At 34.8% G+C, this 20,679-nt stretch overlaps 2 protein-coding genes across 5 annotated transcripts in view; both read left to right on the top strand.

The window, feature by feature from the left end:
- Positions 1-8,776, top strand: part of LOC140432696 (probable multidrug resistance-associated protein lethal(2)03659) — a 39,855-nt gene extending 31,079 nt beyond the window's left edge. For all 3 annotated transcript variants that reach the window (XM_072520757.1, XM_072520759.1, XM_072520758.1), the window contains 3 exons: positions 3,742-3,972; positions 5,626-5,934; positions 8,083-8,776. In XM_072520757.1, coding sequence (XP_072376858.1) covers positions 3,742-3,972; positions 5,626-5,934; positions 8,083-8,696 — 1,154 coding nt within the window. In that variant the 3' untranslated portion in view covers positions 8,697-8,776. The remainder of the gene's footprint in view (positions 1-3,741; positions 3,973-5,625; positions 5,935-8,082) is intronic.
- A 4,353-nt stretch (positions 8,777-13,129) lies between these two features.
- The window catches only part of LOC140432695 (ATP-binding cassette sub-family C member 4-like), a 72,338-nt gene continuing 64,788 nt past the window's right edge, over positions 13,130-20,679 (top strand). For both annotated transcript variants that reach the window (XM_072520754.1, XM_072520753.1), the window contains exon 1: positions 13,130-13,350. The gene's annotated coding sequence lies outside the window, so the exon portion shown is untranslated. The remainder of the gene's footprint in view (positions 13,351-20,679) is intronic.

Raw genomic sequence — 20,679 nt, 5'->3', positions numbered from 1 at the left:
TTCAACCGTGTTTTCACCATTGTTGTATATTTTGAGTTTTCACCTTTTGGAAAAGTTTAAGCAAATGACTTATCAGTGTTTTGGTCATGTAGAGTCATTTAAAACATCGTTATTTCTACTGGCCTATAATAGCATAACCCCCACACTAAATGAAGAACGTAACATTTATAGTAATTACCAGTGTCACTGTAAAGTGACGGAAGAGTTCGTCGAATAACCCCGTCGGGAGATCCGGGAAGAGTTTTCTTTTCTGTCTAAGCGTTCGAGTTCCATGGAATCCTCTAGCAGTGAGATATGGTTTGGAAAGCAAAGAGCACCGCAGTTGCAGCGGTGTCCGGATCTTCCCCTCAGACCTTTAAAATCCAGGAGAGGGCCACGTGGAGGCTGGCGCCGGTTCGTACCCATATCCGCAGCAGGTCCCCAAGGTGAAGAGCCTCTAGTCGATAGAATAATGTAGATAAGAGAAATCGCCAAATTGGATCCGTAACTTCGGGATAAGGATTGGCTCTGAGGATCGGGGCGTGTCGGGCTTGACGAGGAAGCGGGTCACGGCTGACGTGCCGGGCCTGGGCGAGGTGAAGTGAGCCTAATTCTTACGAGTTGGGTTTCATGAATCCGCGTTCGGTCCCGTGCCTTGACCTCCCTCGGAACCGTCTTGCTGCGAGGCTCTGAGTTACTTTCGGATGCTTGGATGTCCTTTTCGGCCGCAATTCAACGGTCAGCTCAGAACTGGCACACGAACAGAGAAACAATTTAATATCTTATAGTTATTCACAATCAATTCAAAAATATGGAAAAACTAAGAAAATATCGCAAAAAGTGTTGTCTCGTTTATTACAGGAAAGAGTTAGTGTGTGTTTGTACTTCAATGGACCAAATTTTTAACAGTTTTTGTAGTATAATATAAAGTTTATATTTTTGGATTGTAAAATTTGTAATAAATATATCAAGTAATAAATAAAATATAAAAAAAACGTTTACATATATAAATGAGAAGTGCAGCTAAGCAAATTTTAATATCAACAAAAGATAAACAGATATTTTTAACCTTTCGCTACCGAAGGGTCAAGTTGTTTTGTAGTTGATGGAGGGGGTACATTATGTACCCCATGCATTTTTATAGATTAAATATTAACATAATGCAATAATTTTAGTTAAAACATAATTAAAACAAATGCAAGTATTTTTTATTGAATATAAGTAACAATATAAAAATATACGGTGTCTTGAAAAAATTATTTATCGTTTTTTTGATTAGCTTTACATTTTGTACATATTATTGTTTGAATTGTTGTGGTTGTTTGATGTTCAGCACAAACAAAGAATTTACAAGAATTGCACGTTTTTCTGCTTTTGCGGTCCTTCTTGCGTGGACAAAGTAAACATCGCCCTGAGGATTTCAAGATGGTGGCGTCGTTTTCGCGATTCTCCCTTGGTGTCGGTGGGCATAATTTGTACATCGCGTTTATAATTCACTTATGGAATTTTTGTGGACTTTGTAGTCGCTTATCGACATGGGGCTTTATAAGTTCTTGACCCAGGTTTAGTAAAAATTCTCTGCGTCTGTGAGAAGCTTCATACGCACGAATGGAATTCTTTGTCGTCCACAGTACGTATGCATTCAGACCTGCAATGTCTAGAAGATTTTGAAACAAAACAAATGGCCATGTCTTAGAGGCTCTTTTACAAGAATATTCATTTACCATTTTATCCCTAGTATCTACGGCACCTTTTGTAGAATTGTAATGCAAGATTATGTCTGGCTTATAGTCCGTCTCTTCTCCGCTAATTTTATCGTCGTTATGTTCTGTACTCAATAAAATTACTGCCTTATTCTTTTTAGGAACGTAAGACGCCAGTGTTATTTCCTCAGTGAAGACAAAAACTGAGGACTTTTCTTGTCTAGAAATATTGGAGGGATATCCTGCTTGTTTTTTCGAAGTTTTCCACATAATGTTATTTGTCGATCTAGGAGTTGTTTTGCCAAGGGAACACTGGTAAAGAAATTATCAGTAGTGATGCCATAACCAGTTTTTAGAAATGAGACCAAATCAAGTACTACTCTTTTGCCCTGGTCTTTTTCTGGTTTGTTACCATCTTTTCCAGTATAAATCTGAAGGTTAGCAGCATATGTGATTGTTGCATCAACTAGAGCCCATATTTTGATGCCATACTTGGCTGGTTTTGATTTAATGTAGACTCTAAATGGACACTTACCTCTAAAACTTACAAGTTGTTCATCAACAGTTAGATGAGAGTGGCACTTAAAACTTTCTTTACAGTGTTCTACAAACTTTGTAAACACTTCCCTAAAAGCTGCTAGTTTGTCAGAACTTCTACGTTCTTCTCTAGTGTTCAAATCATCGAATCGCATAAGTGAAATTAAATCTAGAAATCGGTCGCGTGATATGGCAGCCGGAAAAATAGATCGACTGTACAAAGGGTTTCGACACCATAAAAAGTGCACTGGTTCCCTATTGGCTTTTAGCGCACCCGCCGTAATCAAGAGTCCCAAGACCGCATAAATTTCCACTGAATCAGTGGGCAACTAGGTTCTTGTTTTATTAGGATTTTTCCCATTCTAATCCTGAAAGTATTTCTGCGCTTTCTGGTTTGTACATTTGACGATGATCTCTACAATTTTCTCATCTACAAATAATTTGAAGCAATCACTAATTTTAGCGACATTTTTAGATTTTTCTGTAAGCCCTGGTTTTTCGAGCAAGTTTTTTGTGCAACATCTAGTTTGTCGTAAAGGACGATTTTTCCAAACTGTACCATTCTTGGAAATAAATGTGGAATCTACTGCTTCCAAAACTTTTTTATCAGAATCATTACTGTCGCTCTCAGATGTCTAAAATATAATAAACTCAAGATAGAAATATCGTACATAAAACAAAAATAAAAATTACTTGCAGAATTTCAGGCTCATATTCCGCTACTTCTAAATTATCATCTAATTCTGAATCATCCGATAAACTATCTCTTTCAGAAAGGTAATCATCATCACTTTCCTCTAACCACTGCACTGCAGTTTCACGATCCTGTTCTTTCCGAAGGTCTAACTTTATTTTTTTTGACATATCGGTAAATCGTGTAATCACAAATGGATAAACTAAAACGGTATGTTAGCACTAAGTCATCCACAGAACTGATTTGTGTGTTATTGCAAACAACAGGTTTGGTGTTGTTCGGTGGTTTGGTGCCGTGCGCAAAACGTCTGGTTTAGTCAATGGCGTCGACCGCAATGAACTGTACCGCGGTTGACGGAGGGGGTACAACTTGTACCCCAAGCACAGTGCTGCACTTTTCAAAGGTAAAGATATGTCAAATTGAAAACAAATGGTTGGATATGCTTTTACACATCCCAATAAAGAAGTAACTAGAACAGTTAAACAAAATTCCAACATTTTTAAAAATTATTCATGAAAAATCGAATTTGGGGTACATCCTTTCCCCCCTCCGGTAGCGGAAGGTTAAAACTGATTTTATAATTTCGCAAAAAATATTATATCGCATACAAATATTTTATAATCAGGCATTTATCATATTATAATCATAAAATTAATAAATTATATACTCTACAAATTATGATTTGTCTAATTAACTTTGTTTAGTAAACATTGCATGCTGTATTATAATAATTTGTTTTTTCGTAAACCTTCCTCTATTATGTATTACTTCTTCTTTTATAATGTTGATTTATACGAGTATTATCAACAGTATTCTTTACTGTTTTAGTTCGAAGTCCAATGCTTGGTCACTTAAACTCATCTCTGGAAGGACTTTCAACCATTAGAGCATTTAAAGCCGAAGAAACCATTAGCAAAGAATTTGATAGACATCAAGATTTATATACATCTGCAAACTATACTTCAAAATGCTGCCAGAGAGCTTTTGGATACTATTTGGATGTTTGTTGTACTACATTTATTGGTGCTATTATTGCAGCGTTTATCATTGTTGACAAAGGTAAGTTTATATACCGTTTAATGACCAGTTCGTAAATTGAATTTTTGGTTGATAATTCCATTGTAACGAAAAAGCTAACTAAACTAGATGATAAAAAGCTGATCGATCACTAAGCCTTTACGCATACCACGTTGCTCAGTTTTAGGACCTTCAATTGGGGGGGGGGGCGGGGGGTAAGGATATATGATTAATAGAAAAGTAACAAATAAATAAATGACAGATAGATTAACGATAGATAATAATTAGATAACACTTTGACAAAAAAAAAACAAGAAACACTAAATATAGTGCCGACAAAAAAATCTTTACACAGTGAATAAAACACATAAATAAGGATAATTGTTATTTTAATTTTACAAATTAATACTTTATTATATCACCCTTAAAACCGTTGAAAAGCTGGATTCTGTTGGGCATGGATTGAACAAGTTTCAAGAAATATTCTTCTTCTATGGTCACCCACAACCTCTTCAACTTCTTTCAGCTGATTTATGTTGCTCGGTCGATACTTTTGAACTTTATTTTTCATCATATTTCAAGCGTTCTTGATGAGATTAAGGTCGAAGGAGTTACCTGGCCAATTCCAATACGTTGGTATTGTGATAATTCAAGAACTTTGACACTGACTTAGCCTTGTGAGCAGGGACACCATCGTGTACAAAGAAATCACATTCAAGAATTTCCCACAAGTTCAATAAATATTGTTTTAGAACAATCACGTAGCTGCTAGACCTCATTGTAATATTCTTTGGCAAAAAACACAACCCCACCCTTTCTTTATTTCCACTAAACGCACCATATACCATTAAACTTTCAGGATGTTTAACAGTTTTAACTGTGAACTTTGGATCGTACCTTAACATGGTGTGTGGACGACGAACAAATTTGGAGCTTCCTCTTACTAACCTAAACGTACGAAAATGACTTTTTCTGAAGGAAATCAGGATGTTTATTTTTAAGTTATGTGAAAGTTATGAAAGGATCCAACATTTGGGTTTTTTCTTCATTGCTTTTGTAAGCAAGGGCATTTTTGCAGTACGTCGACTTGGCAATGCTAGATCTTTCTGAAGCTGGTGACAAATCGTTCTTTTTGAAACGTTCTGAAGGAGATCAGGATGTTTATTTTTAAGTTATGGGAAAGTTATGAAAGGGTTCAACATTACTTCATGCCTGATAATGGTGTAAGTCCTAGGTGTTGTTTTTTAGGATCTCCAGAACCAGGTTTTCTTTCCGGAACAGTCCATTTCAATCGATAAATTGCCTCTGTTAAAACACCAATATCACGTGCTAACGTTACTGATAAATCGTGGCATTATAACTTTAGGCAAAACTAATTGAAAAAATTGGTGGTTTTCGTTCATATGGAAAAATATTAACACTGTAACTTAATTATAGGCCAAAATTAATAAAATTTTATGGGTGATTATGTAAGTTTAACACTTAAATGAAGTAGCTTAAATAAGGGAATTAACATGTTCACATTCATGGGAAAATATAAATACTTCAACTTGGGCTATAACGTTGAGAAAACAAGACATTGACTTTTTTATTTCATTTATTATTGCCTAAAGATGATAGTTAATTCCATAGTTTAACTAAATACTGGCCCATTAAATATGATTTTTTTATTTATTAACACATTTTTAATTTTAGAAACTGCTGTTGGAGATGTTGGATTAGCAATAACACAAGCGTTCATGTTAAATGGCATTGTCCAATACGCCATTAGGCTTTGGGCAGATATTGAGAATAAAATGACATCTGTAGAACGAATTTTGGAATACGTTGGTATAAAAACAGAAGACAATGATATTAGGGGAATACTTAAAGACTGGACCGCAAACAATATAATCGAATACAAAAATGTAAATTTTCGTTATGATAATAATCAACAGTATATTCTGAAAAACGTTAATGTTACAATTAACGAAGGAGAAAAAGTTGGAATAATTGGAAGAACAGGTAAGGATACATATGTTATTTTATGATTGTTATTGTAATGATAAATCGAGAGAAAATTGGCAAACTTGGTTGATTGCAAATCTAATAAGTCGCGTATTAGGGTACGTCCAAGTTGAACGCTGGTAAAAGCTGGTAGTAAAATTCAGTTTCTCTGACTTACTGTCTGACTCCTAGCGGCGGGTAGAATATGTCCATTATGAATGTTGGTTTCCCGCCGATAGTGTAAAACGTTGACTGATCAGTGTAGTATAGAACTTACAAAATAGCAGGCTGCAGCTCTTTTACTGCTTAGTGACAATATTTTAACTAAGCTAAAACTAAACAGAAGGGAAACATATCCAATTAATAAGTTAAGACGTATTTACGGAGAGAACAAACACCTTTTTCCTCAATTACTTGCTGACGAAAACCGATTTTTCGAATATTTCAGAATGACTTTGCACACCTTTTATTTTATTTTTGCAAAAATTGAACACAGGCTTACAAAGAACTGGGCGAATTACCAGAATACCCCTTTGTTATTAATTCCTTGATATCGATCATGAATCGCACTTTAAACGAATAAAAATCAAATCGGCGTCAGGTGTCTGAAACCAGAATGAAACGTTCATTCCGGAAGAAGTCTGAGTCAGATTACAAGCGCACAGGTTGTCAGCTGGTAACTGGTTTCAAAGTCGGAAGAAGCGAGAATCGAACGAACATCAACGGCATAAAGATGAAAAAGAAAGCTTGGGACAAGACACCTCAATAAAGATCCGGATTGGATAAGTCCTAGTAGAATCAAATGGCTATGCTTGTAGCCAAATTCAATTCTGGAGTAAGCACCTCAATCGGATCTCCGAGAGAAGCAGTTACAAGTATAATAAAAAGATTAAAATGCAAAGAAGACATCAGAATAGGCACATGGAACGTGAAAACCATGGCACAGGAAGGTAAAATCAATATAATTCAAGTTTATGCACCTACAACAGAAAGAACAGAAGAAGAGGTAGAAGAAGTATACCATAGCATTAATCAAGTCGTGAATAGGTTGAAAAAGCAAGACCTAACAATTGTCATGGTTAACTTCAACGCTAAAGTTTAGGCCAACAAAACATCATCTGCAGTTGGACCGTTTGGACTAGAAAACTGAAACGATCGGGGAGATACATTGGAGATTTTTGCAGAAGCTAATCAATCAGTAATAATGAACACCTGGTTTACGCTACACCCAAGAAAATTGTACACCTGGAAAACTCCACAGGATTCTGTGGGAAGGATTGTAAGAAATCAGATTGATTACATGCTAGTAAATAAGAGGTATAGGAACAGCTGTACATCTGTCAAAACATACCAGGGGCAGAGATAAATTCTGATCATGTACCAGTTGTAGGTAATTTCAAAGTCAGAATGAAGAAAGTTACAAGTAAGTCAATGAAGAAGTATGATATTAGAAAACTGAAAGATCATAATGTTCGACTGAAGTTGAGTTAAGAGCTTAATACAAAGGTGCTAAAATTCTGAAATGCAGAAACTATAGAGGAAAATCTGACCATTATATAAGAAACAGTGAGAAAAATTAAAAAACAACGACTGGAGAAAGATACAGAGAAACGGAAATCGTGGATGACCGATGAAATACTTGAACTTATGGATCAGAGGAAAAAACGAAGAAAATCTCCAAGAATATAAGAGAATACATACCATCGTCAGAAGAAAGATAAGAGAAACAAAAACAGAACAATGTCAAGAAATAGAGAAGTATCAGTCGATATGATAACTTCAATGTCCATCGAAAGATAAAGAAAATAGCTGAAAATTTTGGAAAACACAACAGTGGAAAAATAACAGATAATGAAGGCAAGCTCTTGTAAATGTTGAGCTTTACTGCACGTTTTAGGTTTTTATTTTTCAGATGTTTCTGAAGACCATGGAGAGTTCTATTTGCTGTTGCTATGCAATAAGAAACATAGCTACATTAGCATATTCTTTTTACTAAATCGCTTGTAGTGTTTATTTTGTTTACTAGCGTTTCAAGATATGTGAATTCTGAGTTGTGATATTTCCAATAGTGCATCTTTGTAGTTAGCTCTAGTTCTGGGTTAAATCACATTGTTTTAATTTTTAAAATTTATCCTTGTTAATAATATACCTATTTATATTTTTTAGGTTCAGGAAAGTCCTCATTGATTACTTTATTACTTCGGCTCTATGATTACGAAGGAAAAATCACCATTGGCAATAAAGATATACAAAGTCTTCCGCTTACATTACTTCGTTCAAAAATATCCATAATTTCTCAAGATCCTGTGCTTTTTTCTGGAACAATAAAAAGCAATGTCGCACCTAAAGGTTTGGATTTGTACTCAGACGAAGACATTTGGAAGGTTATCCATAAACTTGAGTTAACAACATTAATAGATTCTCTGGATTTTGAAATATGCGAAGGAGGAAAAAATTTAAGTGCTGGACAAAGGCAACTGATCTCTCTTGCACGATGTTTGTTGCATCAAAACAGAATCATTCTTCTAGATGAAGCAACTTCGGAGATGGATCAGCAATCTGAGTCTTTATTCAATAACGTTTTGGAGAAACAAATTTTGGATGAATTTTGTACAGTTATAGTGGTGGCCCATAGTCTAAAAACTATTCTTAATTGTGATAGAGTCCTAGTGGTACAAAATGGAGAAATTGTTGAAAATGGCGCCGTTAGTATTTTGGCACAAGACGAAGGTAGCATATTTTATAATATGCTAAAGAGTTCTGGATTATTGACTATATAATGTTCTGATTTGGTAATATTCCAGCAACAGTATTTTTTAAACTAAATATAATATTATAAATATTAAAATATAACAAATCATTTTTACTTCATTTTGTTTTATTTTGCTAGTACATTTTCTAATTTCTGGTAACTCAATCCGTATAGGAAATATGAAGAAAGGACAGACGCAAGAATGTAATACCCTTTATAAAAATAGGTAAACTAAAATATATTTAACACTATTCAATAGCGATTGAAAACTAATCTTCCAGCCGGAACTTGCTAGGAATAAAATAAAGGACTCTAGTAATAAAACCAGTAACACCTACCAGTAATAAAAAGAAAATCCTTGAAGGTAGAGAAAAATTCATTAATTAGTAACATATTAATAAAAGTAGAAACAGTACAATGAATATCTTCATTGAGCGGTATTAAACCTACAAAAGCAGAAGAAGAAGACAGTGATAATAAATATACCACAGAAATCACAAAAGCAAAAATCAAGGATATCCTATTAGAAATCAGTGATATTAGAACATTGAAAACAGAAAAGCTCCAGGATCTCATGACACCAAATAAAGAAGCGACATTGCATCATCTCATACATAGAGTGAAGTACGTTATGCAAAACCAAGAGGTGGTGCGGGGTACATTTCTTGATATAGAGTAATCATTTGATAACACCTCCAATGAAGTGACCACAAGGGCAAGCCAACAAGCAGTATACTTAATACTGACAGACAATATGGACTAACTTAACCTAAGCTGCACAGAAATTAAAACAGGAGAATTAATCGTAACACAATAAAAATATCAAAGCTATGGTTCGACAACAAAATTAAGATCTAAGTTGATTTGACACCTAAATCTCGGGCTTCATCTGGCTCGTTGTCCCATCGGCCCTCTTAGGTCAAAAGAGTTGGTCAGTCAGTTGATAATTTTGGTCTCGGACTAACTGTAAGAGAGGAAAATTGTGTTAGAAAAAAAAAATGGTGGTTGACGTGATGGCTGGGGTTGGTCTTAGGACCCACGATGTGGAACGGAGAGGGTGTAAACCCTTTCGCATTTGAGGACGTCCTCGCTATGCTTCGGTGCACAGAGTACACGCGACTAAGTCGAGGAATGAATAAAAATATGACTCAGAGCTGGGTGCGGATAAGACCAGACCGAGGCTATAGTTCCAAAGGGACCAAGGAAAATGAACGGGATAACAAAGAGCTGCGGTGAGATACGTCGCATTGGGGATCATGTCCAACATCGCAGGGCCCAAAACTGAATGGAAGAGAGCCCTTTATTTTGTTTTGCAATTGATTGTCCTCTTTGCTGCGCCTGTCTGAGGTACTGCAGTTTTAACAAAGGCGTACAAAAAGCAGTTCATCCGTGAAAATAGGAAGAGTCTGTTGTGGGTGGCATATGCATACAGAACAGTCTCTGCCGAGGCGCTGGGAGTTATCACCGGAGTGTATTCCGATGCACGTGCTAGTGAAGGAAAGAGGAAGAATATACAAGAGAAGAAATAAAGACATAGCAACAACACATTTAAAAAAATAAGAAAGGGGGAGGTCCATTATGGTGTGGCAAGAGGAATAGGACGAGATTAGAAGGGTGGCGCAGTGGACGCAGTCGTCGATTCCCAATCTGAGAAGGTGAATGGACTGCGGGCATCGTCGTTTGGATTACTTTCTGACGCAGATGCTCACAGGACACGGTTGTTTCAGGGCATACCTTTACAGATTTAGAAATGCAGAAAATGACAAATGCCTATTCACACTCTATTGGTACGCGATATATCTAGATAGATAAATCTAGATGGATAACCGAGAGGATCCTGCTTGAGAGACAGCTAGGAAGTTGGGTACAACCAGTCACGAAACTTTTGGAGGAGATGCTTAGGTTGTCAGATCGGTGGAGAGAAGTTCAGAGATATGTGAAGAGAACGTTGGAGAGAAAGGAATAAGAAGAAAGTAGTGTTTTATGGATGGTCACTTCATTGGTCTTTTAGTAAACTTATTAGAATTATTTACTTATTGTCCAAAACAGCTCTCAAAGCCCAAACAAAAAGTGGGATTAAGGTTATTTGCGGGGAATCTTAGAAATAGTTATTTAACGCGTAAAAAAGACCTGCCTTCTTGGTCTATATTGATCGACAACTCACTTACTAATTTATAATTACTATGGGCGAGATAACAAAATCCTGGAAAGGGTGGAACACTTTAGATATCTGGGTAGCTGGGTTGACTGCAGGGTTGAAAGTGACGAGGAAATTTCGACCAAAATAGAACTCGCACGGAAAAACTTTATTAACTGGCGTTCTGTATTATGCAGTAGAAGTCTGTCGTTGACCACACGTCTAAGAGTATTGAAGTGCTACGTTTGGTTCACTTTGTTCTATGGATGTGAAACCTGGACAACAAAAGTAAAAAATCTTAACAAATTAGAAGCGTTTGAGTTATGGTGTTACCGTCGCATGCTCAGAATCCCGTGGACAGCACACATATTTAACGAACGCGTGCTAGAGACCGTGGACAAAGAGCGAGAATTGATCAACATCATCAAAATGAGAAAGGTCCAATAATTCGGTCATATAATGAGAGGACCTAAATATCGCTTACTCCGGTTAATCATTCAGGGCAAAATCGAAGGAAAACGTTGGGTTGGAAGAAAACAACTGTCCTGGCTGCGTAACATTAGACAATGGACAGGTCGAACGGTCGAGGAACTGTTTCATCTAGCTGCCGACCGAGAATCATTTCATCAGCTTGTCAATATGACGACAGCCAACGCTTGAATACAAGCACGGCACACAAAGAAGAAGATGGGCGAGAGAAAGAAACCCAACTAAAAAGCAAGACAGCGATTGCTTTAAACCGAGACAATTTGGCTATATATATTTCCTATATTTCCTATACTGTTGTACGGAGTTGAGTTGTAGACTCTCACAGACACTACCTGTAAGAAAATTGAGGCTTTCGAAATGTGGTTTTATCCTAGAATCCTGAAAATATTCTATACCGACCACGTTAAAAACCAGGACGTTTTATTAAGAATGCAAAAAGGAGTTGTTAACCACAATAAAAACAGTAAAATTGAATACCTCGGTCACATCATGAGGAACAGCGAAAGATATGGGTTTCTGTAATTAATTCTTCAAGGAAAAGTAGAAGGAAAACGAGGATCAGGAAGGCGAAGAATTTCCTGGCTGAAAAATCTACGTACGTGACTCAACACAACAACCACAAATCTTTTCAGAGCCCCAGTTTGCAAAATACAAATTGCCATGATGGTCAACATCCGAAACGGATAGGCACTACAAGAAGAAGAAGAAATTGGCTGTATAAACAAACATTTAGATAGAAAAACTTCTGAGATTTTTATAATATAGATCGGGGTTAAAAAAATGCTACAAAAGTGGTACAAAAATGCCCTGTTGGTATATTAGCAGTAGTGGTGACATTATTTTAAATTTCATCGTATTGTTGTTGATTTTTTTTACAATTTTTAAGATTTTTATCGGGATTATTTTTTGCTTCAGTTTCTATATTATATCTAATCTATCAAATACTTTTGCTAAGAACAATATACAGACTGAAAAGATACATTAAATGAAAAGTAAACAATCAATAGAGTACCTATCTGTCAATAAAAGATGGAGTAAAACAATCCGAAAATTAAAAGATCGATACTACAATTCGATTCGTAACGATTCTCGAACGGTCAAACTTCAAACGTCATCATAAATGTTATCCAATTAATAACAATATTGAATCAACTGTTTAAATTTTAATTGCAGACATTTCAAGTTTTAAAATAATTTTATATAAGTAGAATGTCTGATTTTTACCATCATTAGTTCGACTATTGTATTAAAATACGACAAAAGGAGTTATTAGTAAAACATTTTTAATTTAATTATTATATTTATACTTTGGAGGAGATTTCTAAATCAGCAGATATTAAATATGACCTTTTACGAAATAGCAGTCATAGCAAACAGTTGGAAGAGTCCATTTACATGATGGGGAGAGTCCGTTGCACATCATGTAGCCTTTTTTTTATAATTTTATTAAAATTTATAAAAATAATAAATAAATATAACAGAAAATGTAGTATGAAACTTTACGCTAGTCTACAGTACCGCCTACGGTACCACTTTTTTATATCGATATTTCTTTGTACTAATTTAATTTTCAAGTTTTCAACTAAACATTGGTTTTCTTTACGTAAATATTGTTTCTTTATTGGGCGTAAGTCATAAAAAAATATAAAGAATCAAAAAAAGATTTTTGAGTTCTTTTAAACATGAGTTATCGAGTTAAAAAAGACATAATTTTATACTTTGTTCCATACACGAGCTAAATAGCTTAAGTGAGGAAATTACTACTCATAAGACATCATTCAAAAAGAAAATTAGCCAAAAAAAACAACGGAGAATTAACTAAGTTGCGTCGTCTCGAAGGTTAAAAAATTAAAAGTATTTGTAATATATAGCCCTACATTAAATGTACGAATCTTTTTGCCACCCAATTAACTACCTTAACATGTTCTTTAGTGTTATAAATTGACAGTCTCATTGTCCTGTTTTACTCTGAAAAGAATAGGTTTACAATGGAGATGGTGTCGTTGCTATAAAGTTTTTGTTCGCGGTTCCGGGAAGGAAGCTGTTAATAAAGAAGGTGAGTAAATATTAGCAAAATTATAATATAATATATAAGTTGCAGTTTATGATCTTTCAAATTTTATTAAACAGTCTATTATTATGAAAAGTGCAGGGAGAAGTGCAAATTATATATATTTTTTTTATATCAAATTATATATATCGGTACCTCGGAGGTAAAGGACACTATGTCCATTTTCTTACTTTTTCAGGAGAGCAGTTTTAAAATTTTTTAAATTTGTAATCAGTAAATACTCAAATGTTTCTTATATTTAACCAAGATTAATATATTATTATTGTGGTGTGTATAATCGTTTTTTATTCCATGAAGTGTTATATACCTGAGGTTTACCGTTCATTATTTAAAAATTTTTAAAAAATGTGTAGTTGGACATAGTGTGGTTTACCTCTAACAACTTTTTTAAATAATGCGGCATTGCATGTTAAGGTATTTACGAAATAAAAAATACAAACACATTAAACAGCCTATACTATTATTTTATTAGAGGTAAATATTATAATGTTATAATAATTAAGTAAAATTATAGACAAGTTTCAAAATTGTTAAAGATTCTCCATATCATCTTCATCTTCTTGTGGGTAATCGTTTGTGGCTACATCGCTGTGTTAAATTTTGATAAAACGCATGACAAACTGACGGAACAAAAGGCAGTAGTGCAATTAAGTCATTGTACTTTTGTTTTGTGATTGGTAATGGGATTACTGAGACTTGATTTAATTGGGCTGGAAACGTTACTTGCTATCTTCGATACCTCATGAAGTCCACTTCATACATATTTTGATTATTTTTTCTATTTACAAAAGGAGGATTAGATGACAATTTCTTATCGAACAGCGTTTTGAAGTTTTTGAAATCTGCAAGTTTCAAAGTGCACTGTGTATTTAATTGATGTTTGCCTAACTAGTTGTTGCCAGTCCCATGGTGTTAAAATGGCCAAATTGGAGAGTTTCTTTCTTTTTCTTTCGGTTAAAGCATGAACAGTGTCTGCTTCCATATGTGTGTGTCCTTTCAGTAAAAACTTTTGAGTGATCGTCTTTATTTGCAGTATCCAAAAATAGCACATTATAATACTTATATTTTTATTTTGTCCATAGCAGTTATCGGTCCAAAGAGTGATGTCCTCTACTTGACTACCTGGAATTGTATTGTCAGCCCATTTCAAAATTGACGAGGCAATTTCATTTGCACCTCGGGCCCCTTTCGATTCGTCCCACATTATACATTATACAGAAGAATCACTGGCATCATGTAATGTAAAATTTAATGTCCAAAGCTTCCTTTTGTAGAAACTAATACAATTGTTTGTTAGTGGTGAAGGCAAACATTTTTGCAAATCACCAGATAGTACTTTGTATTTTGGTGACCCTTTAGCTATTATAAAGTACAATTGTTTTAAGTTATACCGAGTTTTAGATTCAATTAGGTGAGCACCATAATCAGCTTGTATACTGGTTAGTTCATCTGCAGTAAGATTATTTTTTAATTGAGCGGTGAATGTACTGCATGTATCGCAAATGTCTCTTTCGGGCGGTTTAAACGACAACTTGAAGTCTTTATTAAAAATATCTGCGTACAACCACTTTTTTGCTCTGAGCTTTGGATCTACATGTCTTTCATTGCATTCATCAATGTACAGTTGTTATATCTTTTCTATTGTAAGTTCTGTGCCCATATAATCTCTCTTACTCCTTTCTCTGGAATAATGAAGCTCGTATTTTGGGAATTATTTAATATGTTGATGTATACTATTTATGGTTTCGGTAGGAGTTTTATTGGTTGGCGTGTGTCTACCTCTTTGATCAGTTCTTAATAAACCTCCTTTACCTTTGTTTTCGCTGGTTTACTTATACGTCGCATATCATTGTCGTCCGATTCTGAGCTTTCACCACTTGGAGGCTCATAGATTTTATTAATATCCGAATTTTTATCTCCAAACAAATTATCATTTTCGTTCACTTCTTTCTTATAACGAATATATTATATCAAACCAGCTAAAAGAAGGACTTGAATCGTGTTTTATTATAATTTATGAAAATATTTTAATTCAAAAATAATGTTAAAAAATAAAAAATTTAGACATGACTTTAAATTATTATGTTTAATTTCAAATCGAGAGCTGTCATTCGTTTCTCGTAAAGTGTAGCACAAAACTGTATTAAGTTGTGGCATACTAGAATAAATAAAACACACTGGAAAAATTAAAAATTTAAATTGAAATTAATACAAAATGAATAACTTTTACAGTGAACAAGTGTGTAATTTAAATATATGTATTATAATTCGAAACTGCTGAAATAATAGTATTTTGTCATATCTCCATTATTAAAAAATTCTTCAAACATTTTGGACATTAACTCAACCGTCTCTCTGGTTATTAAATTTATTAGATACCGTTTTTTGTTATTAATAATAAAAATAATATTTATCTAAACACATTTTTGAACGTTATTTTTTTTATTTAGATTTAGTGCAATTCCGTTATCTGTGATGGCAACAATGAATTGTTTCACGAACCATTGTCTCCAGTCTGAACCAGAGATATGTAAGAGAGGCTCTCTTATATATCTTTGGTCTGAACACTGGTTTACATTGGGAAAAAAAGTGTACCATTTTTATATGGCGGGAAGTGTACAAGGGTACATAACACTATGTCCGAATGGTAAATGACGGTGCACACATATAGTAGAGGTAAACAACACTAAGTCCACATGGTGATGTTTACCTCTGACTGGAAGTGGACTTCGTGTTTATTAAAAAGTCGGTAACTTGCCGTACAATTGTCTCTGGACATAGTATGGTTTACCTATGTGTTGAGCCAGAAAAGTTATATTTAAAAGTGCAATAATCTGAATTTCGATAAAAATGGACATAGTATCCTAGTGTCCTTTACCTCCGGGGTACACACATATATATATATATACATATATATATATATATATATATATATATATATATATATATATATATATATATATATACAGAAAGACCAATTGTGGAGCGGCAATCCCTATTTGACCTCCTACAAGGTGAATAAACCATCTTTGAGATTGCTGTCGAGCTTCATTTATAAAAAACTACTAGTAAAAAAATAATGTTGTAAAACTTCGTCGTGAGATTCATTTTATTGCCACAATTTTCTAAACAGAAGGTACATTACAGATTATTATAAAACACATAATTTATTATAAACAATTACAAAATATTTTAAAACAAAAACAATTAAAACATCTCATTTACTGTGATTTTTTGAAGGGTAGGAGGTTTTTTTCATATATATTTATTATATTTTATTTTATGTCAGCACTTTTTGGGTGTTTTAAGTTTGGTACCTTGGTTTGGTTTTGGTAATTAAATTTATCAAAGTAGTTACAATTTTTTATAAATAAACGTCTTGAAGATAAATTAAAAAAATTCGTAAGCTCGACAGCGACGTCAAAGAGTATTTTATTCACTTTTTGGGCCAAATATACTAACTGCTCTCCACTATTGATCTTTCTTATTTTTTCTTATTTTCAACTGCAAAACTCCACGTCGTTTTTTTTTCTTTTTGATCTTAACCTTCCTCAGTTATTTTTTTACATAAACGTTCTGATCTGTCTTTAGGACTTCTCTTATTTGGTCGTTATTATTTCTTCAAAGTGCTTGACTTGTTCGATATCATCGTCGCGTACAAGTAGTGTCATTAATTTTTTTACCATTAGATTTTTATTCAGTTTTAATCTTCGTCCCACTAGTTCTTTATTCTATATTTTTTAATTTGAACAAAAATAGCCCCACATCAACTACTGAGAGTTATCTTCTTTTTGTGTAAACATGACTCTGTCTGTTTTTCAATGTGCCTCCAGTAAGTTGTCATTCCATCGTTTTTGTGGTTTTCCTACTGATCATCTTTTTATTGGGCAACCGTCTCTTGCCGTCTTTACTACTCTATTTGTTGTCATTGGGCTTATATGATCGTTCCATTCTACTCTTTTATTTCTTACCCAGTCCTCGATGTTTACCACCTTGCATCTACGTCGTATATCTGTACTTCTAGCTCCGTTCCATAGTGTTTTACCATCAATTTTTTAAGTGTTTTCATCTCTACTGTTTCTAACATCCTTTTTTTCCTTTCTGTGTCAGGTCGTGTTTCTGTCACGTATGCTATTATTGGTCCAAAGACTGTTTTGTAAATTCTGCATTTCATTTCCTTCCCGATATTTTTATTTCTCCATATTGTTTCATTCAGGAAACCTGCGGCTCTGTTTGCTCTATTCACTTGATCTTAGACTTCAGTTTCGAGCTTTTTGTAGCTAGATAATGTTATGCCTAGATATTTAAACTTCAGCACATGTTCTATTATCTGACCTTCCAGCTCCAATTTATATCTTAGTAAATTTGCTGTTACAACCACGCATTTTGTCTTTTTTGGGGAAATTATCATGTTAATTTTTTTGGCGGTTATATTAAATTGGTGCAGCATACGTTGTAAATCATCTTCACTTTGAGAGAGTAGTATAGCGTCGTCTGCTTAGCAGATTATTTTAAGTTGTCTCCCTTTTGGTATCCTTTTTTAGTTATTTTACTTATTATCTCATCCATAATCATGTTAAATATTACAGGGCTCAGGAAATCTTTCTGTCTTATCCCATTGCCAGCTTCAATAGGGTCGGTTATTTCTTCTTCTACTTTTACTTTTATTGTGTTGTTTTGGTAGATATTTTCGATCGTTTTGAATATTCCTAGAGGTATGTCTCTCGCGTACAATAAGTGGATAACATCCTTGAATTTAACACCAGTCTGGAGCGAGACGGTAGAGATAACGGCCTATAGGAGGCTGATGACAAGTGGACAGAACAAGTCTGTTGCGAGTGGCATGCGCCTACAGGACTGTGTCTGCGGCAGCATTGTGGACCATCACTGGATGTGTTCCATTGCATGTTTTGGCGGTGGAAAGAAAAGAGCTCTATGAAAGAAGAGGCCCAAACCTTACTGTGGCCGAGAGAAGACGGGAAAGGGAAAGTTCAATTGAAAGATGGTAAGAAGATCCCGAACATAAGAGATTGGGTGGACTGTGGCCACAGCCAACTGGATTATTTCCTGACGCAGGTGCTTACAGGACACGGATGTTTTAGGGCATACCTCTCTAGGTTCGGAAAAGCTGATGCAGATGAATGCCTATACTGTGGATACTCGGACACTGTAACACATACGATATTAGATTGCAGCAGATGGATAGTGGAAAGGAACAGAATGGAGAGAGAGACAGGTGTAAATTTTGTTACAGTGAGAGAAATGATTGAGAGAATGATTGAAAATAAATAAGGTTGGACTAACATACATAGCTATATCCGTGCAGTGATAAAAAAAAAGGAAGATGAAGAAAGACAGCTGGACCAACGGCAAGGGTAAGAGTGAAATAGGCTGGAAGTTGAAGCTAGAGAAGTGGGTCACACTGTATGAGTTAGATAGGCGTGAGTTAGACTGTGGGGAAGGAGGAAATGCCCGTCTGGGAATGATGCCGTACTAGGAGCGATAAGGTTCTTCTGCGCGCTATTTGGAACGAAACAAGGAGCCTCCTTGCTGATGAATGGAGTGTGGATGTGTATGAATGGAGAATGAAAGAATAAAGGTAGTGCTTCGGAAGTGATGCCGGCCTTACGGCGGCCATTCCGCTTCCGGATCTCTGGATGACAGAGGAGGGTCTGGTTTAGCAGGTAGGCGTTCGGCGTAGACTTGGCGACGAGTGGGCATTTTCAAGTACCTCGGGAACTATCGCCGGGAGTACGAAGAACGAATCCTGCACTAAGGTCAGTCAGGCGGCGTCCTGGACTGAAATATCTTTTGAAGATTCCAGACCTCCCCTCTATAAAGAAGAAGAAAAAAAAAAGATGTTTTTGTGTTGTATTTGTAAAAATACCCTTTTATGTTGTAATGTTTTTATTTAAAATTTTAAATGTATTTTTTAACATATTTATGACAATGTTCTTCACTACTAGGACTAACTGAACATTTTCAAAGTAAGTTTTAGATGTTAACTTCCACCACTTGTACTAAATAAGTTTTCCATTTAGGTGCTGATGAAGGTGACAGCCTATCACCGAAAATTTCACATTTCGAATAAAGTTCTACACCAAACTGTATATATAGTATACTATATATCTACTATAGATATAGTGTATATATATATATATATATATATATATATATATATTCATTATTTCATTTAAATGTAAATTAAATATTGTTTCTAACAGAATGGAAATAACTTGCGGTCAGTAATTAATGATTTGTCTTAACTAATAGAATCAATGTTTATTAAAAAGTAAATAAATTCAGAATAGTTTACATATCATATTATATTTATAGCTATGTGATATATTTGTTTAAATTTTCCTCGAACGTGACTTGATTTTGAAAAAGTAATTGTTCTATAATAAATTAGAAAAACAATATCGTAACTTGTCAATGACTTCTGAACAAATATTAATATTTTCAGCCAAGAACGCCTAAAAAATAAAGTTAATAAGACAAACACGTCCATTGTTCAACATAGGCCTTCTCTAGATATTTCCATATATTTCTGTTCTTCGTCTCTGATATCCAATTGGTACCAATTATTTTAAGGTCGTTGGTCCATCGCGTTGGGGGTTTTCTTTCCTTGTCTGCCCGTGGTCTTCACTCAAGCAAGTTTTTTGACCACTTGTCGTCTTTCATCTTTGCCTGGTAATAAGTTCGATAAGATCTTCCAATTCGGTTCGAATATGAACTTTCTTATTTCTTAGTCTGGACCAATGGAGTGGACTAATCAGAGCGAAGATTGTCACTCTAGTTAAGATAATTATCTTTGTTTGTATTGGCCCTCTGATGGAAGCTTGCTGCTTACATGCAATTATAAAATGCATAAAAGCAACGTACCCTTCAATCGGAGGATTCTACACAACGCTGGAAACGAACTTTCTGATGAGTATTTTGATATATTAGAATCAATCCCCATAAAATATGGTAGCTAACAACTGCAAGTCAAAAACGCTAATTGAGAGCCGTTCTCAGTATGCCTGGTAATATCTTGAAGTACCTCCCTTTGACTTGTTTTGATTTCTCTGCCAATAATTCCTCTTGTGCGCTCCTTATCACACATGCCACCTTCTGAACCCCAGCTTTTTAGCACTCTACCTCTACAACTTCACGCGCATTCGTCCTCACGTTTACCAAACCCCCTCGCTCCACAAAAAAGGAGCATCCCTTCCTTGAAGAGGTAATAGCCTAAATTTGAATCGATCAATCGGAGGATAGAATAATTTTTAATCTTAAACGAGCAATCCATATTTTTGCTGAGTAGTTTCT

The sequence above is a fragment of the Diabrotica undecimpunctata genome, chromosome 1, assembly GCF_040954645.1.
Source record: "Diabrotica undecimpunctata isolate CICGRU chromosome 1, icDiaUnde3, whole genome shotgun sequence".
Lineage (NCBI taxonomy): Eukaryota > Metazoa > Arthropoda > Insecta > Coleoptera > Chrysomelidae > Diabrotica > Diabrotica undecimpunctata.
Note: the sequence above shows the minus strand (reverse complement) of the source record. Positions and strands in the feature narration are given on the sequence as shown.